Here is a 24,221-nt window from a genome sequence, read left to right as displayed (position 1 = left end):
AAGACTCAGTTCCTTTTTTTTCCCTCTTTGTTCATGATCCAATTACTACTAGTTCCAGAGATTTAAACCAGCCAGAAGGAAAAGTATGGTTTTTTCACTAAGATAAGAATTTTATCAATTTCTAATAGCTGTGACATCAAGCTTTGCGGGAAACTAGATTCCCTAAACTCAAGGCCCACAGTAGGAATAAAAATGGACCATCCGTTCAACAAATACGGTCTTTTTTTGAAATACTTAAATTCTGTGACTTTATCCTGTTATCAGCTGGCAGCTGCTTCACCTTCAGAAAGCTTTACAATATAGAGAGCTTTAAGCTCTCACTGTGTAAGTGAACACACAGACATGAGTGGGAGTGCCAGGTTTCCAGGGTCAGTTCTAAGGAACGCTCCCTGAAACACGTAAGAGTCCTTGGCACAAGAGGAAAAAGACAGCACTGTTTTTGTGCCAGCAGGACACAGAGTGTGGGAGCTTGAAAAGCAGCAGTCTCAAATCCACCTTGAACCTCTAAGCAGCAAGCTAAAAAGCTGCAGCATAAAATGCAGCATCAAATGAGTATCAAAAAAAGATACTCCCAGTTCTTGATAGACACCTGAGCTCACTTAGGGAGCCATGAGCAGCTCCCATTGTTAGGGCCTCCCAGAGGGCTGATGACTTCATGATTCAACTTCACTAGCAGCCAGTCACCTCCAGCTGACTCATTCAGAACTCATTCAGAACTCATTTCTTGGTCTCATTTTCTGCTTTTAATCCAGGTCAGCACAGGCTAAGACTCTTATTTGTTTTCAGCTCAGTCTATAAAATATGTATCTCACTACAGGTGACCCCTGAACAATCCAAGGTGTTTTCACCTGGTTGTGGTAGATCTGGGAGGAGACATTTCCATTACTGATGGTTTAGCCCTCAGTACTGTAGGAGTATTTCTGAAGCCTCTAGACACCACTAAATCGTAATGGGAGTGCTAAACATGAATCTCTCTCTTGTGGCAGAGGATCACTGAGAGCTGCTGTGTCGAAGGTCTCCTCCAGACCATGCTTTTGACCGACACTCAGGAGGACTCCCTTCGTTACGTGACATCCTGCCTTGCTGAGCTAGCAAAGCAAGGTATGGCAGCAACCCTCCATGAATGGCTGAATCAGAGAAGTGCACATGTCCTTTATTAATTCCAATAGGAGATGGAGCACAGCTGGACACACGGCCCAAGTCTTTCCCTTTAAATTCATTGTTGTAAGTTTTAAGAACAAAATCCAGTTTGCTGGCAGGATACATGGGCTCCATTGTCTGCACTTTTGTTCAACTGCTGAAAATTCTTTACTCTAAATTTGTTTTTGTGCTGAACTTTACTGCTGTACATGCCCTGTCTACTTCTATTTGTAACATTTCCCAGTTTCTTAGACTGCAATCATTTCATCATTGCAGAAACTGATATTAAAAAAAAAAAGAATAAAATATGAAGTAGGTCTTTATCTTGAATTTTTTTGCACATGGATTTTATCAGAGATACCAAATGGGCACTCATGAAAGTTACAGCACTCTTAATAGCAGAAAGAAAGAGTGTAAATTTTCCCAGCTTGCCCCAGCATTATTGTCTGTCAAACAAGTCATCTCTTATCTGGTGTAAAGCTATGCAGCTGGCAACACGTCACATTTAACTCTGCAAGCAGAGCGCAGTAGCTGCTGGACAGACTGACCCCAAAAGGCCAAGAGTGGATCTTGCACATAAAATGATTCCTTTTTGAAGAATAAAAAGCCAACAAAATATGAACCAAATCCATGGCCTTCCTTACTGAGAGCATAACCTCAGAACATGACCCTTTTCTACAACATGAACATACTTATTAACAAGTTCAGCACTTACTTTGCTTCTCCAGTCGCATGAAGGATTCACTATTTCAGCAGTTCCTGGCAGACCTCTCACCTTCATTTCTTACACACTGGAGTTCCTATTTAGAGACTACTCTCTTACCTTTCTGCCTTCCAGAAGGAGCCATGTTACACATGGTCCAGTGGATGGATGAGCCTTTGACAAAGTGCTTGGTGAGCCTGGCTGGCCAACTGGAACATCCTGAGCCATCCTTTCATGCTGCCTCCATCATCCAGCACATGATGGGTCACGGTAACTCATACAGGATTAACTGTGCTTTGAAAGAGACTTATGGCTGTCTGGAGTGAAATTAGCCTTTTCCCAAAGGACTGCCAGGCACTGAACAGCCTTAAATGTTCCTCTATCACCCTCCTACCTGGTCTCTACAAATTTTTTAGAGGACAAGTGCCTATAGTAACCCTTGAAATAAAACAGTCCCTGAGTGCATGAGAAAGGCCAGGGATGAAAGTGGACCATAGATAAAGGTCGGATTCCATGCTTGTTGCCTTCTTCAAGAACTGCCATCCTGCAGGGCTGGTCCATAGCCAGTTCTGAGGTCCTTCCAAACAGCTTCTGTAGGAAGTTGAGACCATTAAGATACTCCTCATCATGGGAGAGGTGAGAATGTGTTTCAGACAAGGGTCACTTCAGACAAGGTTACATCTTTCTGTGGACCTTCTTTCTCAGTATGTAAAATGTGATGGCATCCCCCAGAGACAGCAGAGGTTGTGTTACAAAATTTTAGATTAACTCTGCTCCCTGACCTGCAAGAGAAAAACTCTTACTGAACCAAATCCTGCTGATATAATTCTAGACTAAATTAGCAGAAGCAGTGAAGTGGCTTTTAAGAATGTAGCCAAAATTTTTAAAGTTTTATTGAGAATAAAAGATAATTATTTTCACCTATAGAAAACAAACAGCTTAATGTACTGTCTGATGCAGGTGAGAGCCCTTAAGCCTTGCAAGAAAAGGTTGTTCAGATGATAGTTGCCACATTCTCTAGAAAGCTATGGATAGATGTTGGACATTAGACATAAGAAAAACTGAAACCTGTAGTGAGTCCCCAGTAAGGGAAAATGCAAATCTGTTTCATTTCTACCATCAAGGATGTGCAACAGAGGAGACTCTCATTCAGATAGTGAACAGAATCTAGCTATCTTGGTGAAGCTATCTTGGGGATAGCTTCACCTACCAGGCCAACCAGTCAGTGAATCAGCAGGCCCCTTGCACTGGGATCAGATTCCCAGCACAGCAGCCCACTCATCTTTTTGTTTACCTGAAGTATCAGCAGTATTATCAGAAGCTGTAGTACAGGGAAGTCCCTTGCCAGTTTTTGCAGTAATGTAGGTTTTAGCTGAAGGTGGATGAGTCATTATTGATCTTATAAATGTTGCTACAAATTCAGTTTTCAAAATGCTTAAAGGCTCATATTGATCTCCAGTGGTTCTCCCATTTATGCAGAAAAAATGATGCTTTTGTGGAAGCATCACATTGGAGAGATTCAAGCCTACCTCAAGAATTTTCTTACCCACCAAGAGGTCCGTTTCCAGCAGCTGGGCATCTCCACATTCTGCAGGCTACAAGCAGGTACGTCCTTCCTGCCAAGGCTGCCTGCACCCCTCAGCAGCAAACAGGCACTGCTTAGTAACAGAGATCACAGAATCACTAGGGTTGGAAAAGACCCCTAGGATCATCGAGTCCAACCACTGACAGGGAAAACTTCTCTGGGGACTAGCTCTGCTCACTTAAGAAAACAGAATAATCTCAAGGGGAGCTGTTACCTCACCTGTTTTGAAGCAGCTCTTTAAGAGTAACTCCTAATAATGGCAGGAGGATTTTGTTTGCTTGCTTTAAAACTAAAAGCTTTCTGAACAACAGGGAAACAGGGCTTCAGGAACAGATGCTTTTATCCTATATAAGATTTTTTGGGCACCAGATGAAACCTAAAAGTTTTTCAAATGTGATTTTAGTTTATTTTGATAAAGCAAGCAAATAAGGCAATTGCATGATTAGCTGATATAAATGCTGGGAAGTCTCACATCTTCATACTTAAAAATCCATTCCTTAATATTTTTTCCGGGTTTGGCTAGTCTTCTTGTCTTTGGATAAAAGTGGAGTATTTATGAGAGTTATAATATGGTAATAGCTGTATATAGCACATATCTTTACCTATGTGGGGCCAGAGCCAAACCCCTGCTATATCTAGATAGGAAGCTGCTGCATAAGGCTAAATTTGGCAACTGAGATTTATACATCTGGATCAGGAGAATTTAGCAGTAATCTTGAATGGTTGTAGAGATGAAAATAGAATTTGTATCTGCTTTGTGTGGTCATTTTTTGCCTTACCTGTAATAAGAGCCACCAACCAACTGTATCTTACCTGAAAAATAAGTTTTCTAGGCATCTGCAATAGAACATAGGGAAAAACAGCAGGTTGCCTAACACTATTATTCCTCTTCAGATCCAGACTTTTCTTCAGCATTCAGAAAAAGCCAAATGGCCAGACTCCTTGAGCAAGTCCGTCAACAAACAGAAGAAACTCAAGAGCTCCTTAGGGCAGCTATGTGCCATGAAGACAGTTAATATTTAAGCCAAATTGCTTTTGAAAGCTTACCAGATCCAAGGGCCTGAACTTTCAGAGGAAACAACTCTTTTCATTGGTTCCTGTAATTTTCCTGCTACTTGCAGTTTGGTCATACAAGAGAGATGTCCCAATAACAAGAATTGGAGCAGGTCAAAACACAATTCGTTGGACCCTTTGGCTGGCTGCTTAAGTGTACTTGAGGACATGGCAACATGTTGAAAAACACCTGTTATGCTTGGTTAACCTTCCACGGTTTGTTTTTGGTTTCCTCATCCCCCCCTTCAGAAAAACCAGCACTGTATTAATGAGGTTTTATTCATGCAACAGGCTGATTCTGCTGGTGAGGCATCTCACAAGTATGCAAGTGACTCTGCATTCATCTTTATTCTGTTTCTGTTCCATGTCCTGTATTTCAGGGCACACTCCAAGGACTTTAGAACATAATTGAATCAACCCATACTATAAAGGTAGAAAACTACAAACAAGTTAATAGAGAAAGTAACTGCTGAGAGACAATTCAGAAAGTGCAAGAAATTTGTAAGAAACAAGAATGGGTGAAGCCTTACAGCTGATCCTTGTCCACATTATAGGCACTGTTCTCCAGCAGGAGAGCAAAGGCACGTTAAGGCAAGGAAATGTTGCACAGAGCAAGTGCAAAACACAGCAGGAACCACAAATTATTTGGGTGAGATGTGTTTAAGTACAGAACTGTGTTCTGCAAAGTTAAATTATTTCCAAAGCTACTTGCAACAAAGGAAGAGTGAAAATATTTGGCAAAACTAAAAATTTTTGTCATATTTGGAAATTGATACTTCATTTTAAATGGAGTTAATGAACAACAAAAAGTTAGTCATGTGTTTAAATTCAACTAATTTTCTTACTTTTATACTTCCCATGGGCACGCAGATGTTCAGCCATCTCCAGGAAAGCTGAGTTCCATCATGTGTAATGATTACTAGGGGATACACACACTGTAACTTCAAACATGCCCCCTTTCCTCTTCCTTCCCCCAGCTTTATCTGCCCAGCATGACAATGTAAGTTATGGGATGTCCCAATGGCCAGCTGGGGTCACCTGTCCCAGCTGTCACCTCCCATCTTCTTATGCAGCCCCAGGCAGGTGGGATGGTGTGAGAGGCAGACTGTGCAAGCGCTGCTGAGCAGTAACTAAAACATGCCTGTGTTACCAACCTTGTGTTCAGCACAAACCCAAACACAGCCCCCTTCGAGCTACTGTGAAGAAAATTAACTCTACTCCGGCCAAAAGCAGCACGCTGTCTTTTGAGGTGCTTCTTCTTCTATGTGCACAAAGAGCTTTAGAGCTGATAGTGGTTACAAGTAAGGAATAAAAGTGAGATTAAAAAAATAGTTTAAAAAAGTTATTCTGTCAGTTAAGAGCTCAGTGTTCCATTTTATTATGGCTCCCATCTCTGAGCCTCATTTTGGTGCTTGAGGGAGGCATTTTTGATAATGATTTATTTTAATATCTGCAAGTTCTTTCCAATGGTACTGTTTCCAAAAAAAAAAAACCAACCAAAAAAACAAACAAACAAACAAAAAAAACCCAACACCAAAACACTAAAGCAAAACAACCCCTCCCCCAAAAAACAAAACAAAACATGTAAAAACAACCAAAACCAAAATCACAGTGCAATAAAAAGGCTTAATTAAGTGCAGGGTAGACAGAACTTTGGATAAAACAATATGGCATTTTCAATATTCATGCGTGACAGGAATCTTGTTTTGAAATCTCATGTGACAAACCACGTGCTCAGCTTTGGGCAGGTGGACTTTCTAAAACAGAGAACTGGCTGAGTGACACACCGGAAACAAAAAAATCTCAAATTGCAGACCACCTCTGTGGGTGATTTTAGGTCAGTTTCCCAAAAGATACAGTGCAATATTAAGTAATGATATTAGAATGTGTCCTGTATCTGTATTCTTAGGCATTTAACCTCAAACATTATTTCAAGGTCTTAGCAAGAAAGCAAATAACAAAGCATTCTTCATCAGGAATGAGGAGATAAAAGACATGAAGCAAGCAGAGCTAATGCTGAGCAATGCAGCAGTTGTGATGTACTGAAATGACTCACAGAGCATCCTCCCTGTGAGCATCGATGTTGTGCTGGGGACGGGAGCACGGAGCTGAGCCTTCCCACAGCACACAGCTCCCTGCTGGGGAGGGCTTCTGCTCCCAGCCCTCACAACAGCTGTCTGCACCTGCTACTTCTGCCTCACGGAGTATTCCACCTTGCCCCTCATGGTACAAACAACACAACCAGCTGCAATAGCAGGCAGAGGAGCTGGCCTTTCTCCCACACCATATTTTAGTGTCAAGAACAACACCCAGCAGAAGAGAAACTATTTTTCCCTGCATTAAAAGAGGCTTAACCAAAAGATTTAAAAATCCGATAAATAATTTTTAAAAAATTCATACACCTACTTCTACTCTCGATTCCCTTGGGTATTTTTTTATGTCAGGTCCCTGAAACAGGAAATTCTTGTTATCATTTGAAGCAAACCTGGATTGACTGTAATGATAAACTGTTTTTAATCCAGCCCTGTTAAAAAAAAATTAAAGCAAAAAACAAAGTACACGTGAGAAGTAAAGTTTTTTCACAAACAGTGAAGCAACTGTGCTGAAGTCTCCCAAAAAACAGAACAGCACAATTTATTAACCAATCCTAAATAGCTCAAGATCAACACAATTTAAACCTGATCCTAAATGAATCCTAAGACTTAAAAGTGAAACTAAATGTAACTGCCTATTTCTTTACTCTCTTGTTGAAAGTGATTGTACTGATTTTTTAGTACATTTAGTAAAGAAATTAGAGAAAACCTGAAGCAGTTTTAAGCAGACCATTAGTAGCAAGAAGAGTTTTCCATCAGAGATTGACTCTTGCTTCAATTATGCAAGAAAATGAAAATATAAGTAGAAATAAATATTTCAAACAAGGTTTTTATTTGGTACTTACATGCTATATATAGTTTTAAAGAAAAACTACATATTTTGGACACTTCAAAATATTGTGGCTATGTACATGGAAAACTAAAGAAAGCAAGAAAGGAACCCAATTTATTTTACTGTGTCACAAGTTACTATTGAAAGCACTCTGACTGAATGGCTGTTTTTTCCCTTCCATAAATATTCTGGCAGATGAAGTCTCTTTCATTTTATTTCCATTGCTTTTATCCCATCTCCTCAATAAGATGAACACTTGGCAGCAGCAGAAATTTCTTCAAAAATTCTTCAGCTTTTGTCTCAGAGGATTTCTTCTGCTAGCACAGCCTTTCTGCACAGCTTCCTAGAGGGCTTGCTCAGTGCTCACTAAAGGCAAGTGCAGGAATCTTAATGGTACATTCTTTGTCAGCAGGAGCTGAGGGCCCATTTCCCCTACCCAAGGGTCTTCTCACTGATTCAGAAAGCAATGCCTCGAGCCTTCGGCGATGCTTCCAACTCAAGCACCCAGAGCGAGCCCCGCCTCCAACAGCATTGTTTAGCAAAGCACAAAAACGTGCAAGATTTTACAGTTCTGCACAACAGCAACCAAAAGTGTGGGATGGAACAATGAATGACAGTAGAAATCAGCATCAAACTAAAGAGAAAGCAACCTGCATCGCTCCTCTTGCCACTCAAACTGCTTTGCTTTATAAAAACCACACACTGCATAAAAAAGCACAATGACCATTTTCCATTTGCTCTGAAACGAGCAAACCCCAAAAATCCCCAAACCTGCATCATCATCCAAAACTCAAATATCCCAGGTTTCACACAGTCTTCAATAGTCTGATAAGGCAAAGGAAAAGTCTTCCATCATTGGGAACAGCAGCAATTTACAGGACTCAGAACAAGGTATTTCCTTGTATGTGTGCGCACACATGTGTGCACATATGCATACACATCTCTTATAGTATTGTGAACATGGATGTAACTAAAAAAAATCAAGTTTGCAGTATCTTTTTTGCCACATTTGTCTAATTTATTCAATTAAATGATTTATTTCTGTACTCAGCAAAATTCATAAATACATAATCTAGGAGAACAATAGGTTTTCCTCTTGTCTGTGAAAAAATAACGCTTTCAAATTTTCACATTTTAAAACCTGTCTTGTTTTGTGTTTTTAGAGAAAATGTGAGAAGATCATAGTGACGTCTCAATTTACAGAAGTCCCTGTAGGAATTACATTTACAAGAACCTGATACAGAAGCCTATAGTTTGCCCCTATAATTAGAGTTCTCTGCAATAACATTTAAACCAACAGGTTTAAATAAAACACCCCATTAACTCTACTTGTAGAGCAATGAGGCATTTATTTTTCAAGTATTAGAACCACAAAATGTAAAAGATTCTTTGCCAATTTTACAATTATGCCTTTTAAACCAACACCCACCTTTTTTAAAAACAAAAAAGAATCAGTCCCACCACCCAAATCAGCCTGTTACTTTCCGATTCCAGTGTCTTGTGTCTTAAGGAATGCAGAAATATTCATTTACTAACAAAAAAAGCTTGTTGGAAATAGCCATATTAAGTAACGCACGTGAAGCATGATTTTTCTAGTGATGAAAGCTATTAGAATGGTGATCCAAGTCTATTCCTCTCATTTCTTCTGCTGGTTTTACTAAAGTCCTTCCAAAAAAGATATTCAAGAAATCTTTAAAAAACTGGAGAGAAAAAATAAAACACTCCTTCATAGCATGGAAGAAACTCCACAGACTGCAGAGATGCTCATATCACCTTTGGTTCTTCAGAAGAAACAATCAGATCACTTCTAAAACAGAAGGCAAACATGACAGGTCAGAGTGGCAGTTCTTCCTTCAAAATGTTATGTGCTTATGCAATTATTTTAATGTGAGATGATTTTCCTTTTGTTTTTAGGCCAGAGAAAAATAAAGCACTATCCCATTGTATTTGCTAAATTAGTATTTGTTTACCTAACATTCTTGAAAAGTTATGATGTAATTCAGAAAAATCCAGTGTCCTGAAAACCATCCCTCAACGCCTGCAGGAAATTGATGAGTAAAGCACATCCAGAATTTCAAAAAGTAGTTTTTAAAAAGTAGCAATTCCCCTTCTGCATGTGCATGTCAAGCACTGCACTTGCAAAACTGGAACCCAATGGCTGATCATAAGGTCAGAACAGCACTGTCACCTATCACTTCTGTTTGAAAGCACAGGGCAAACCTTTCCAAGCAACTTCAAATGGCAGAAAGTAAATTATATGTGAGAAGCTCTCATCCAGGAAACAAGAAGGCCTAACCACCACTGCACTGCATCTGTATGTGATTGGCAGGCATAGCTTTATTATGAGATGTGCTCTTGTCCCCAGGTAATTTAATTTTGTTTAAAATGTAAACAGAGTTTAAATAGGGAAAAAAAAAAGAGTTTAAAAATGCTTTAATGAATCAGCTTATATTAATTGAGAGCTCTGGGACCTCTGTCAATTACAACAAATTACAAGTGTTAGTGAACCACAGCAAACCTACCTGCTGTTTGATGTGTTTGAACACTATCTACCTGAGGCAAAAGAGTCCCCTTATCTTCAAAGGCCAGAATCGGATTCAAAGGAATTTCGGGACTATTGCTTCCATCATTGTTCATAGCATCCAGCCGGGATGGTTTAGAACCAACAGGCAGGTTCATGATCTCCTCAAAATTATCATTCTGCATAGACATTCCATTTTCATTTGCGTTTTCCTCCGGATTGAGATTGCTGAAAGAGAAACATAGAAATTTTTCCTTACGTACTTTATCTAGAACAGAAATTTAGTCATCCTCAAAGCAATAGTACAAATGGGAGAGAAGTCTGCATCAATCCCAAGCATTCTTTTAGCCAGTGAAAACAAAACTTTGCTTCTACCATAGTAGGAAAAACTGGTTTTGCAGGCAAGTTCTTGGTGTTCCTTCCCTCAGATCCATGGGATAGGAGTTGCCTTTGGCTACATGACAGCCAGAATTACAGGGTGCTGTGTGGGCACTGCAGTCTGAGAAGCAACTTCAATGGAAATCAGTAAGGAAGCCTCTGCAGCACCACCACTACCTGGAGCCACCCACATAATGCAATTTACAGCCCCTAACATCTTTTTCAGATCTCATAACCTTTGTTGTACCCCTCCTCTTATTGCAAATCATGTAATTGTCCTTGGATAAGATCACTGCTATTTTTATTATTTATTGGATCACATCCTTCTTCTATATGCCACTTATCCAGAGAAAAACTCCCTTGTCAATACAATGCTCCTTTCAGTCCCTTCTCCCATACAAGATCTTAGGGGTCATTTCCAAGGCTCTACCCAGCTCCACACTTCTGTTGGTCATGTCCAAGCCAAAAGAGCCCTTTCCCAGAAGCTCTCACGTCAATCTGCACTTTCATTTTCCATCTCTCATGTGACAGAGATACCTTATGAGCAAACTTTTGTACATCTGTTATGAGAACTCTTGTGCATCTCCCCCAGCCAAGAGCAGCACAAGCACAGACACTGCACCTGCTCTCCCCAGATGATACTTGCTCATGTCTCGCAGCCTTGGTGCTCCCCTCCCAACCCCTTCATTAAGTGCTGCATTGTCAAATCCTTCTGCCTCTGCAGATGGCATGTCCTATCCTGCCAGAGAGGAGAAACCAAGGTGCTACTCCAGTGAACAGGATGACAGTAATGGGCTCCTCAAGCAAGAGAAATACTCAACAAATACTCATATATCTTGTGGTCTTTCATAGGTGCTTCCTAAAGCCCTCAACACTTAGATCCTGACAATCATGGGTACCTGTTCCCTGTTTGGACCACATCACAACTGTTCAGGTTGTTTGGAAATGTTTCAGCCACAAAGGCACTATTTTCCTAGACTGAAACTAGGTATCAATTTCCTCAGGCCATTTCCCAGCAAGTGGCTTAGTTTCATAGGCAAATTTTCTGACAGCACATTTACTAGCCTTTAAAAGAAACCTGCTTGTAATTGGCATACAGTATATTTTCATTTGCTGGCTTCTTTGTGTGTACAACTTTGCACAAACAATTGAAGAATTGTTTTACAGTATTCCCCAAGAGACAAGAAACAATCATTGCTCTATTGAAAATGGCAATGCTTTAACCAAAGCCCAGATTTCCTGTGAGAATCACATGGTGGTGTTCATATCAAGTCTTCCCAGTTCTTTTTCAGAAGGCACTCCCCTCTTCTTCATCTGTGAATATGCTGGGCAAATTTCAAAGTGAAAAATATGTTTCACTGCACTGAGTTTGAGAGCAGGCATAGAAACCCTGCTGGCTGCCTGGGAGAGCTCCTAAGTCACATCACCCTTTTGTGCCAGAGACCCACATCTGTAAGATGAGGAGCAGAATCTGTGAAATGCTTTAGGACTATTAAAACCTGCTCTGTCATGTACGGTCATTAGGTTATTATTCACTCTGAGGTATCCTATTACTTATTTTAACCCCATCTACTGCCAATAACCACACCAGAGCTAGGATAACATGCCAAGTTTGATGAATGGGATAAGAAAGAGGTGGGAAGAGAGCAACTGCTTATTCATATAAATTGAACAGCACAGTAGTTCAACAAGTATTAGAGCAATGAAGAAGCCTCTTGCTTCTGCAAACAATTTTTCCACCCAATTTATCAGCTGACTTAGTGAATAAATAATTCTTCATATTTCATATTTATGTGTCATTGCACTGCCAGTATTACACATCAAGTTAGAGCAAGATTCATTCAGACTTGAACAATGTCTTTGGAGACAGAGGAGCCTACAATCACAAAGGGGGTACAGAAAAGGAAATCAGGACTATAAATATTCTAAATTTTGGGGTATAAAATCTTCTAGAATCTGTGCTGCTTGATCCACCTAATTACTAGAGGAGCAAATTTAGAGAAAACAAAGGGGAAAATAGAACAGTGGAATTAATTTCCACTGGACATCTTAGAGGCCACAAGCTCAAAAGGAGATTAGATAAATTCCTAGGAGACTGGTATGCCCTTCAGCTTCTGCTAATTAGCAGCTTAGGGACTACTTGAGCCTATGGTTGCATTTGAACCACAATGCTTAGCAACCCTTCATTGGCCAGAGGATCTCTTGGTAATTACCTTTTTTTTTTTCCTTTACATTGTCCTACAGGCCATTAAAACAAAGAACACAAAACAATAAAAAAAGGGGGTTGACCTGCTACAGCTGCTCTGACTGTCTTATGTTACATTCTTAATGTTGTCTAAGTGTCTAATGCAAGAACAAAGCTATCCTTCTCAGGCATACAATGTTGCAGAAAGAACTGGATATTTTTGGCATTTTAACATATTCCATAAGTGTGCATGTAGTAAGACACTTATGTAATAGATAAAAAAAAAAAAGTTGCCCGAGTTGCTCAGAGTGCATTTCCAAACATAACAGTCTTGCAAGCATTTGAAGGACATCTCCATGGCAGCTGAAAAGTATCTCTGCAACTTCACATTTTGACCTGGATGCATGAATATTAACAAGATAGACCAGAGGATGTTGAGAAAAGAGAAGCCAGTTTAATTAAAAGAACTGGAAAATAAAAAAAAAAAAATACTGAAAATTATATCTGTTGTAGCTAATTTTAGTCAAAACTCTACGCAGACACAGCCTGAAATTAGAATTTGAAGAGACTAAAAAATAAAGGAGGCCAGAATTCAGTATATCTGTTTCCGATCGTACATCAGAAATCAACACTGAATAGGAAAAAAAAGAAATAGATTTGCAGGCCCTTGAAAAATGCCAAAATATTTTCACAGCTGCTATTTCTGATCTGAAGGACGATGTCAATCACCTCATTTATTGAGAGGATTTTTGCAGTGGAGACATAGATAGACATTAACAGCAAAATGCAGCCCAGACTTCTGGATTATTTAAATAAATAATGCTTATTTTTCATCCACTGAGACAACAGCACTGAAACCAGCCAGCAATGAGGAGCTTTATTTTCCAGGATAAGATACAAAGGCAATCACCCAGACCTACTGTATATTTCTAAAAACTGGTTATCTAACCTATCCAGTCCCAGCTCCACGCACACCGGATGGAGACATGTGGGGTGAACTGCACTCACTGAGGCATTTTGTACTGCGTTGCAAGTGTTTGTAGAAAACAGCACAGAAAAGAGGAATTACGGACTAAGGACCATAAGGAAAGTACTGTCAACATAAACCACTGCACTGAAATAACTTTTTCTAAGAAGTAGCAGGCACAATCTATCTTGGGTGAAGAATTGGAGAATGGAGTATAAGCAAAAGTCTGTAAGTGGGCTATGGATTAGGCATCTGTAGGGTTCTGCATCACTCCATCCTCTCACCCACACAAGCACATGAGACAAGTTCCCCAGGTAACACCTTTTTATCTTCTGGTCAGGAATCTCAGCTCTCTTGCCAATAAACATGAAGAAGTCTTTTTCAGACAAAAGCCAAATCTTGCTGAGGGCTGGAGTGAAGTGCTCACTCAGGAGGCAACCTGCACCCACTGCCCCTGTGTGTGCTACCATGTCAGGAGTATCTGGGTGCCAGACAACCACAGCACTCAAGATGCAGTAGCAGTGGTGTTGGCACCAGTGGCTTTTACCATGTGACAAAATCTCTGGGACACTACCACGTGCTTCACCTTCCCAGTCACAGTGGGTGTACCTCTGAAGCAGACACATTCCAACCTGGCATGCCAGTTTTCCCTTCCACAACCTTACATGCTCTTCCTACTTTTGTGAGTGTTCTTCAATCTCATTTATTCATTCTTCACTGAGAGCATTCTGAGGTTCCTTCCACACAGATTATCATGTACAGGACAGCACTCATTAGCGTGGCACATTTTATATTTCAAACACCAAGGTGCTTGTAAGGCTGGGAGTGATTAACATTTTAATAGCTGCCCAAGACAATTATGAGGCAGCTCTGTGCAACTCATCCAATGCACCTCAGTGTCACTGACAGAACTTCCCTCAGCAGGAGCATCCTTGTCAGCGTGACAGCAGGCTAAGATCCCCCAGGCATATGGAGGGATCGAGAAAGGGCAAATTCCTCCTTCAATTAGTGCCAATCACACCCTGAAGCACACTGTTCATTACAGACTGCACAATGGCTTCCCACATTCAAGTTTTTTCATGCATATTCTGGCACTACCTGCATAAAACATGAAAGGACTGCGAGATTATTTGGCTTTCTGCATCACTAAAATTAAAATAACTGACAGCTCATGCTTATGTAACAGATGTCACTCAGTTCAATACTGAGATTTCAAGCTTTTCAACAATTTCTCAGAGTCTGAGTGACTTGCTTTGTGACTACAGAGAGCTCCCAATGTATAATAGCTGCCTCCCCAAATACTTATGAGGAACAAAGGTGGGTTTTTTTAAATGCATAACCAAAGTGACTACTCCCATATCTCTCACCAAGGACATATCTACAACACCACTTGCTAATACTTCAAGCAGTTTAGAAATCAAAACATCTAGGCTGAAAGCACAGTAGTCATTATTTGAATTAAGAAAATAAGCAGCGCAAGCCCCGAGTGGGTTTTATGAAGCTTAATTCAGGGAAAGGAACAGGAAAAAAAAATCCCTTTCCATTAGGTTTTAATAAATGTAATAATTGCTGACAAACATTGCTCCAAATACTGCAGAGAATATGCTGTATTTTTTTTTTAAATTTTTCCCTGTCAGTTAGCAAAAATCAATTACTGCCATTTGAAATATCATCAAGTTGTTTTCTGAAGACAGGAAAAGATAAAAACCAGGAAACAAGGCAGACTGAACATTGGCTCTTATTTAGCTAACGAACTCATGGATCTGAACACACTTTATGCCCCTAGCAGCCCTCCTCCCTGGCTGCTGGCGCTGTGTTACCTGTCCACGTTCCCGGGGGGCTGCTGGGGGAGCCCCCTGCGCGTGCAGGCGGCCGCGGTCCCGTTGTGCGGAGGGGGCTCTGCGCGCTGGGGCCCTGCCGCGGGCTCCGAGGGACATGCAGGGCTGCCTGCGACGGGGCACACAAAACAGGCTTGCATGAAACCAAGCAGCAGCACCTACCCTGCAGATCAGGGTAAAATATTCGCTACAAAAGCCCGCACAGCCAAGGTGGGTTGCAATTTTAAAAAATATCTGGTTCCCACACCCCTCCTCACCCTCTCTACCCAACCCCATCTCCTTTGTCAACTTTTTGGGCACACAACCCCTGTTTCAGGTCCAAAGTAAATGTCACAGAAAGACATAGCTTTGTGAACAAGAATAAACATTTTACAATCATATGCAACAATCATATGTTGCACAATTGCAACATATAAGCCAGTGGGAAAGAGGCTGGTATCTGATTGAACGTTATGCTGGCACTTTTCAAGCAGCAACAGAAAATGGGATAGAGCAAAACTTGGCGTTACTAATTCCATACACTGGTATTTCTTGATTCCAGTGACTCAAAAAGAAATCAAGAAAAAAATATCTCCATTGGGAAGGACACTTCTTTCAATAAGTACCAAATTACTACTATAAAACATTGCACAGAGCAACACAAAATGAAATTATTCTTGTGTCTTATGCTGAGACTGCGTGACACGTGTTTCTGGCCTGCCTTGTGGTTTTCTTTTAAAGTACAACCACAGCCCTCTGCATTGTATCTTGAGTCACTCTAATCATATACAGGTCAGTAAGAGGAAGCAACTGCACCCACCCTGCTAACATCTGCTACAGTAATTGCAAGGACTATTCAGTATTCATAATCTTGGACACATTTATCTATATTACTCCAAACCTCAGCCCCTCCTTCAGCTGCTCTATTTCACCATACTCAAATGTTTGGGCTGAAGACTTTTATACTGAATGTCTTAGTCTGATCTTTGGCAAGTTTTTATATGGAAGATACTAGAAATAAAGATGTTTGTGCTTCTACAAATGGAATAACAGGAAAATATATTTGCTTTAATGTTTAGAAGGAAAAAGCAGAAGAAAAAGTTGTTCTGCTTTGGAAATGTGGAACAACTTCATATTTTGAGGCAAAGGCCAAATGAATGACAAAAAAGTGAAGGATTTTTTTCCTTGTGTGAGTTGGCTGTTCCCATAAAAGTCTCCTCAGGTTGTGGCAAACAGTAAGATTTAAGAAAAAAAATTTAAAAACATACTGCTTGTGGAGAGTCAGAGGTCTGTTAAAGTGTAATATGGAAATTCATGTGGCTGGAATATGCCCATTAATCTATACCTTTATCTCAATGGCACATATAGATAATGCAAACAGTAGAGCAGCCCTGAGGCTGAGAGCAGTTTTCTCTTTATTCAGTCACTCAAGGAGACCAGCCTTCCCTTGGGCCTAGAGAAATGGAGATCCAAAGTTTCCTCTGCCTCGGGAAACTGATAGAAGACTGCTTCTCATCTATCTCTAGAGGGAAAGCACTAGCCAAAGGTTGTGGAACCCTTTATAGTTTTAGAAATTCTTTAAATGGTTTATAACACCTTCAATGGTGCCTGAAGACAAAGATGGCATCCCAGGTGAGTCTTGTATTAGTAGCTCACAAACTTTTTTCCCCAAGATAATATGTAAACAAATAACAAACACAGGTAATGAAATCTGCATCAAAAGCTTTTCTGACAGTACTAATTAAAGTGTTCGCTTTAAAAATCAAGGAAAAAAGTCATCCATCAGTCAGTGCTGCTGTCTTCCCTGTTACTCCACCCAAATACAAAGGAGAAAAAGATTAATGTCATTTAATATGTTATGCTACAATAGGATAAGCCTAGCTTGATTTCAGTATATTTAAAAGTGCTAATTCACACCTGGCGATTGTTGAATATAAGCGACATTTTATTTTTCTTCCTTTATTATAAGTATTAAAGACTTATATAGAAGATTACCTAAAAAGGAGTAAAGATAGGGAGAAGGGAGTAGAAGGAAAGTGTAGGAGTGTGGGTGTGACAAGACTAAGCTTTTGTAGTAGCTCAATTTTGTCAAAAAAAAGAAATAAAGACCAAGTGAATAAGACAGCATGTGTGGAAGAAAGAAGTCACAGGGTGATGTTTAGAACAATGAACACTTTGTTTTGATGACTAAGAAGAAATAACCTTTTGAGAAAATTGAGTAAATCTGCAACAACCACATCTGAAATAATATAAGAAACAAACTATAGAGTCAGTTTATTTTGTGATCCAAATCACAAAATAATTTCTTTTCATTTTATAAATAAACTTGTTAAGAAAATTTCTTTTGCTAAACACCAATGTGACAAAATTGCTAAAACATTGGACTCATTTAGTAATGGCTAACTACGTATACAGAAAGGTTAAATAATTAACATCTGTTAAGATTTTATTTATCCTCCTCTCATAGTTTTTTTGCTGCAATTAGTGTGCCAAGTTTCAGAACTGTTTCTCAAATCATTGTGCTAAGTAGGTATTTATTCACCTGTTGTGCTCAGGGCACAGTTAAACAATACCTGCTTCTCCAGTAATATTTGCCTTTGATATATGTCCATTTTGCTGGTCATTGGATTTCTACAAAGGAAGCAGAGTTTTGTAAATGAAAAATGGCAGCAGGGAAAAAAACAGAAATGTGTTCAACATTTACACATTAAGTAGCAGCACTGACCTTATCTACAGCTTCTACACGCCTAGTTCTCTTCATGATCTCCTCCAGCCTCTACAATGAAATGTAAAGGGGTAAAATAGAGTTTGCTGGCATTAATTTGAATATCTTTCTCCCAAACCACAACTGCTTGTCATTTATTATCTGTATTGGTTCATTGCAAAAAAAAGAATTATTTATTATTGTTGGCAGTACTCCCTTCATTGTCACATTGTCATATTCCCTTCATCCCCACATTGTCACAAGGAGGACTGCAGCCTTTCTGAGGGCACATTTATATCATTGACTTCCTACTGCTGAGGTGGAAACAGACTGCAAAGACAAAACCCATCACAGTTTCTCTGCATGGACTGAGTTACCTTCTTCCTTTCCAAGCGCTCTTGCTCTTCTCTTTGGAAATGCTTTTCACGTTCTAATCTAATCCTCTTGGCCTCTTCCCGCAGGCGAGCTTCCTCTTCTTTCTATGTTGGTGGTAAAAGAAAAAGAATTGAGGAATTATTTACTATTTAAGGACAGTTTTATAGTCTATGCCTAATTATGCCTATCTACAACACCCTGAAAAGACAATTTTGGGGTTTACAAGCCATCCAGCTTTTCAGGTGGAATTGCACATTTCTTGGTTAATCTCCATGCGTAGCATTAAGAGAGAATAACTAAACAATGGACATCATGTTTGGTTCATCATCGTGCCTGTTCCAGAACACACCAGATGACAAATAAGGAATAAAATTTCTAGCCTTCAGCATTAAAACAGCACCTAGGAAAGTATTAGAGAGACCCATGTTTTGTGTGGTGGATATTTTTGAGAGTAAAATAAATGCAGTAGAAGGGTTTGTTTGGCCTACAGAGTAATTGCTTAACAAGACCAAGGGCAAACAGCCGCAGGCCCATTTGCACAAACTTTCCATTCCTGCTTTTTTAATAAAATGCAAAATTTGTCTGGAATATACTGTAGAGGGGCCTTGCTCCCTGACTACGACAGTCTTATATGATGGAACTACTACAATGGATCTAACATGAAAAAGCCTTGGCCATGTGCTGTCTCTGAGTGCTAAACTGAGTTAAGCCTCAAGCTTAACATTTCAAAGAAAGTAGCAGACATCTTCTGAAAAAGAGGAATGGAGTTTCTCAGCCATATTCACTAACACAACCCTTTAAACATTTTATTACCAGAAGCATACATTTATACACCAGAAGAAAACCTATTTGCCTTGTCTACAAGGCAAATTGAAGTGTTGGATTGTGGAAGAGTAAAGCACAAGCAAGAAGTAAGAGGATATGTGAGAAGCAAAGAATCCTATCCAGAATGTTTACCACAGCCTCTCCTGAAGTCAGTAAACCAACAGTATTATCTTATGTCTTTTGACTAGCTACTCTGACTTCAGCAGTACTGGGCAGATAAAGGTTCTCCTTGGTTTGATTAAATCTACCCCTTCCCACTGGCCCCACACAAAAGCAGTATTTGACATAGGATTAGAACTTAGCAGTACTGTATCTCCAACACAGTGAATACTTATCTTTGCATCTGGACTTGCTATAACTGTTGACAAAGAATTCTCTGGTATAACAGTACTTATCAAAATTCCCCAATACAACTCTATTGACTTTTTAACCACAATTTATGAGGAATAAGAAAGAATTTGTACTAAATACATTGGAAAGGGAGACATGAAAAAAAACCCAAAACTCAACTCCCTACCACAGGTTTTTGTCAAGTAGAAATATCTCTACTCTCTGAACTACTCTATGGAATGGATGCTGTCCCCACACTTTTCAGACAGTATTTAAAATTTAGCTATTGCTGTAATTTAGGTGCTATGTAAGAGGTGCTGCTTCACCCGCTTTGCTGCCAGCTAGACTGGCCCAGAAATTCCAAGAGGGAAGCGTACTTGTTTCTGAATGCGCTCCATCTCTTCTTTCTCCTTCTGCTCTCTCTCTTCTGCCTGGCGGCGCAGCCGTTCCTCCTTTTCCCGCTCCTCTGCGTCCTTCCTCTGTTTTTCTGCTTCTTGTCTGCGAGCTTCCTCCTCTTCCCGGCGAGCTCTTTCTTCAGCTATCCTCTGTGACAACTCTTCTTTCTTTTGTCTGCAATCATTAAACAAGCATAAGAAAAACAGGCAATAAAAGTAGGGAGAAAAGCCAGACCACCAGGTTCCTGATCCAGCACTGCTATCCCACCCTGATAAAGGGCGCACTGCTGTCCTGTTCCTAAACTGTTTGTTCTGCTTCCCATAGGGGCCAAACATGAAGCCTTATGGAATATAAAAAAACTTTGCAATGCAACACCAGTACTTCTCCAGCATACCTCTGCCTAATCTAGGACTCACATTCTGAATCAGAACTAGTACTTTTGATTAACCCATTTTGCAAAACACTCCTTTCTGCTATTTCATATACTCTTATTTTGAAACAGTATGCATTTTTGGCACCCATCTCACCTCATGGCAATGATTCCTTGATTAAAAAAAGGATCTAATTCTGCCAATTATTGAAGGTTACCTCCTAACCTTACTAATGGCTCCTCATCCTTGTACTATGAAGTGAGTAACTTTTCCCCTTCACCTTTGATGTTTTCCAAATTATTTTGGACTTTTTAGCATATCTTCCCAGCTGAAGAATCTCCGCCTGTTTAGTAGATTTTCATATGAGAACACTTTTGTACTTGTGATCTTCCTTAATGTCTGTCTGCACTTATTTTTCTAATTTTACTATCTCAAAAAAATATAAAACTCAACATTCAAAATGTAGATTTATCTTGATTAGTTCAGAAAGCCATATTAATTTTGTTCTTGTTTTCTATTAACTTGTAACAGTTCATTTACTTTGTCAACCATGACTCATCTGATACTTTTGTATATTCAACTCCAAACAAGATCTCTTTCCTCAGAAATAATTCACCCAGAGGCCAACACCAGGAGTCAAATTAGGATTATTGCCTAAAAACATTCCTCTATGCTTATCATTCCAGCAATTCAGCTTCCATTTTGTAGCTCAGCATCATTAGGTATGTCTCAACCTGTTCACAACCGGCATCTCACTGAAGACGAACATCATCTCACTAGCCTCAACTCCTTTCAAGTTCTTTTATGAAGGCACTGCAGATTCTGGCAACTCCTTTCACTGTGAAAGCTAATTATCCTTGTTCCTATCAGCAAAGTGGTTAAAGAAGTTCAACAAATTCCAGAGGCATGGCAGCCCTCTGAAAAAATGCTCAACTTGTGCTGTAGCCAGAGTCAGGAGTATTCAGATGGGCCAGTCAGTTGCTGCTAGAAAGTGAGATGTAACATTAATTCCCCTCCAAAACTGTTGGGAGGGTGTGTGGGGTGTCTTTATTTTAAATGAGAAAACAAAGAGGTCTAAGTCACAAGATCTAGACACCACCCACAATAAAGAACTTACAACTCACCACCCACAACAGAGATCTTACAACTCAAAGTAAGAGACTTTGTGCCGAACACAAAGATGAAAACAGCCACACAGAGTTCTCTAGCTGGCACAAAAAAGTACAGCTTTGTTAATCTCTGAGGAAACAACAAACCACAACTGCAAGGATCTGCTCTCTCTTCCCATCCTATTCTAAAGCACTACTTAGAATAAGTTTTAACCTTATGGATCTGCTTAGGTATATACTGCACCAACAGGAAAATATGGTTTTGGGGAGGTACCTGCTCCTCCTGCATTTCAGTGCTGTGCTTCATATGTAACAGCAGAATACACACGAGAAGCTGCTAATAACATATCTTCTCTACTGCAGAGGCCTAGAATTACCTTTCAAGCTCTTCTCTCTCCCTCCTTTCCTGCTCCTCCCGTTCCCTCTGCTCACGGGCAAGGCGCCTCTTTTCAGCCAGGAGCCTTGTTGCTTCTTCGGGGTCAGTCGTGCCTGCAGAGGGCTTGGGCAGCACTGGGGCTGGAGAAAGAGCTGGGGGAGCAGGAGGTAGGGATGAGCTGGCTGCTGAGACAAATGGGAAAGGAAATTAGTTTGTACAGACACAGTAGCCAAGATGTCACTCTCTAGAACACAAAATACTTTTAAATGCACTGCAAAGTGTTTTCACACTTACGTGTTTTTTTAAATGATTCAGAGGAGGAAGGTGTTTCTAGATGCTAGAGGTTCACACACCTTCAGGGAAGTTTGGTTTTGCAGGGTATGTGAAAGCACCTGCAGCTTGCACAATGTAAGTCAAGTTTTCTGTCAGAACAAATGCTGACAGGTGCTTAACAGGAGCTATACTGACTCAGCAAGTCCCTACCATCACATTTCTTAAGCTTGCCCAATTCTGTTTGAAGAGCCAAATAAAACATTGTGAAACTATCTTTTCTTCTGTCTGATCATCCACATTTGAAGACCAGAGCCAGAATTTTTGGTGATAGTCACTTTTGGTGACTTGGTGACCTCAGACATCAACTGTCTGAAGTGATCTGCACCAAGGGTAGGACACCAGCTGCCATCAGTTTTGCAGCTGCTCCAACCTGAGACAACTAATGGGACACAGCTTTTTAAATTTTGCCACTATTGGTGAACTGTGGCTTGTGTTCAATCTCAGTAGTGCCTCCATATCAGTTCTTTATTCAAGGCCAGCTTTGTCCACGTGGCAGAGATGATGTTACGGGTTTTTTTCAAGTAAAAGACTAGTTCATATTTCTGTAAGTTTGCCTGGCATTCTCTAGCCCAGGTGAAAAGTGACGTTTTCTCTAGACACTAGGGACCATTACCAACACACAGCCTAAAGTTAGGAAGCATTCCTAAAGTAATCCCATCTGGTAATACAGGCAAACATGGAGAGGGAAGACTTTAAACTGTCAATGAAATCAGATTCTGGCCCTAATATATATGTAATATATATGTTAAATAAGTCATAAGACGCAGCAAGCAGATGATTTTAAATCTGCATTTCTAACCATACACTGGGATGTGACAATTTTCCTGACCTCACTAACAACTTCTAAAGAGGGGTTTCCTCCCTGATTCCCCCCTTCCTATACCTCATCATGTAAACAAACATAAATTGTTTTCTGTGCTGAATTCCCATCTGTTGACCTCTGTGCTCTCCTCTTCTATCAGCTAAAAATTACAGAGATCTCTCTATAACTGCTTCAGGGCTTTGACCATGAATGCAAATGATAATTCTACACCAGTAATTTAAAGAGTGCCAGGGCCTGTTCTCTAGCCTTGAGGTGAGCTGGCACAGTTTAGCACTAGTGCAATGGAGCACTACTCTCTCACATTACCAAAACAGGTATTGAGCCCAACCCCAGGGAACAGTCCAGACCTGGGCTAACCTCCAAGATGTAGCTGGGAACTCAGAAAATTCTGGTATGTTGAAACATAAAAAGGTAAGCAATTTGATCACTCTGAATCTTGGGAGCCGTTCAGAGCCTTGCTCTTAATAGCCTTGGGGACAGAAGGTAAGAAAATGAGAGGCTGCAATTACAGCCTGGATCAGAAATGTACCAGAGAGCCTTTGTAATTGTAAACAGTATAAATGACAGAGTTCCTGCACCTCAGCCCTTTTTAATTTACTAACAAGGGCTGAGGCAGGGCTGTTGCTTTGCAGGGAGCACAGCTTTGTGCTGCTTGGGGCTCGCTTCTTGCCTCAGGCGCTGAAGTTGGCAGCGTCACAAGTAGCTTAATGTACACCTGCCCTGCTGTCAGAACAGATAACACCCAAAAGACCTTCATTGGCATTAGTGAGGTTGTGTGTGAGATTTGCCTGCAAAAGCTTGAACAGCTTCATCAGCAATTGCTACCTGCTGACCTCCTGGCTCCTGTGCCACAGCAGTGAAAGGCCAGTGCTGTTTCCTGTCGGGAATGAGCGATGTTCACCTGCAACACAGTCCCAGGAGAATCAGCAGCATTCCTCTAGCCCCAAATGCTATACTTGCACCTCTCTAGATTCTTGAATTCAACCAGCAATTCAGTTTTGGCAGCTAGGGCCTCCATGGGCTGTATAAAGCCATCCTATAACTTCACATGTAAAATGTGACTTCAGCTCTGCCTGAGGTCTCCATCTTTGGTCCCAACCACCACCTCCTCTGGCTTTGGGAAAACAAATTCAATTTGAAGGGCTGCTCACCACTTTAACTATAGTACCCTTCTCTTCCATTTGTCTCCACTTTGTATTCCTGTTTGTATTCTTTGCTGTGAATACGAACTGCTTGACTTTTGAATACCTTTATCACACATAACCTGTTTCAATACTAAGAGACCTTGTCACAAACTCAAATATT

At 40.3% G+C, this 24,221-nt stretch overlaps 2 protein-coding genes across 4 annotated transcripts in view; one reads left to right on the top strand and one right to left on the bottom strand.

Annotated features, from left to right (window-relative positions):
- LOC134546943 (uncharacterized) overlaps nucleotides 1-9,352 on the top strand; it is a 29,536-nt gene extending 20,184 nt beyond the window's left edge. Inside the window, exons 11-14 of the mRNA XM_063390297.1 lie at nucleotides 987-1,101; nucleotides 1,979-2,113; nucleotides 3,323-3,448; nucleotides 4,323-9,352. Coding sequence (XP_063246367.1) covers nucleotides 987-1,101; nucleotides 1,979-2,113; nucleotides 3,323-3,448; nucleotides 4,323-4,444 — 498 coding nt within the window. The 3' untranslated portion in view covers nucleotides 4,445-9,352. The remainder of the gene's footprint in view (nucleotides 1-986; nucleotides 1,102-1,978; nucleotides 2,114-3,322; nucleotides 3,449-4,322) is intronic.
- The window catches only part of MAP7 (microtubule associated protein 7), a 109,695-nt gene continuing 92,861 nt past the window's right edge, over nucleotides 7,388-24,221 (bottom strand). For 2 of the 3 annotated variants that reach the window (XM_063390293.1, XM_063390296.1), the window contains exons 11-18: nucleotides 21,762-21,945; nucleotides 19,886-20,078; nucleotides 18,356-18,457; nucleotides 18,000-18,050; nucleotides 17,848-17,905; nucleotides 15,278-15,404; nucleotides 9,929-10,155; nucleotides 7,388-9,213 (exon numbers count right to left, since the gene is read on the bottom strand). In XM_063390293.1, the coding sequence (XP_063246363.1) occupies nucleotides 9,203-9,213; nucleotides 9,929-10,155; nucleotides 15,278-15,404; nucleotides 17,848-17,905; nucleotides 18,000-18,050; nucleotides 18,356-18,457; nucleotides 19,886-20,078; nucleotides 21,762-21,945 (953 nt within the window). In that variant the 3' untranslated portion in view covers nucleotides 7,388-9,202. The remainder of the gene's footprint in view (nucleotides 9,214-9,928; nucleotides 10,156-15,277; nucleotides 15,405-17,847; nucleotides 17,906-17,999; nucleotides 18,051-18,355; nucleotides 18,458-19,885; nucleotides 20,079-21,761; nucleotides 21,946-24,221) is intronic. The other variant, XM_063390295.1, reaches the window with a different exon arrangement.

The sequence above is a fragment of the Prinia subflava genome, chromosome 2 (genome assembly GCF_021018805.1).
Source record: "Prinia subflava isolate CZ2003 ecotype Zambia chromosome 2, Cam_Psub_1.2, whole genome shotgun sequence".
NCBI lineage: Eukaryota > Metazoa > Chordata > Aves > Passeriformes > Cisticolidae > Prinia > Prinia subflava.
The sequence above is the reverse complement of the archived record's forward strand: the minus strand, read 5'-3'. Positions and strand labels throughout refer to the sequence as shown.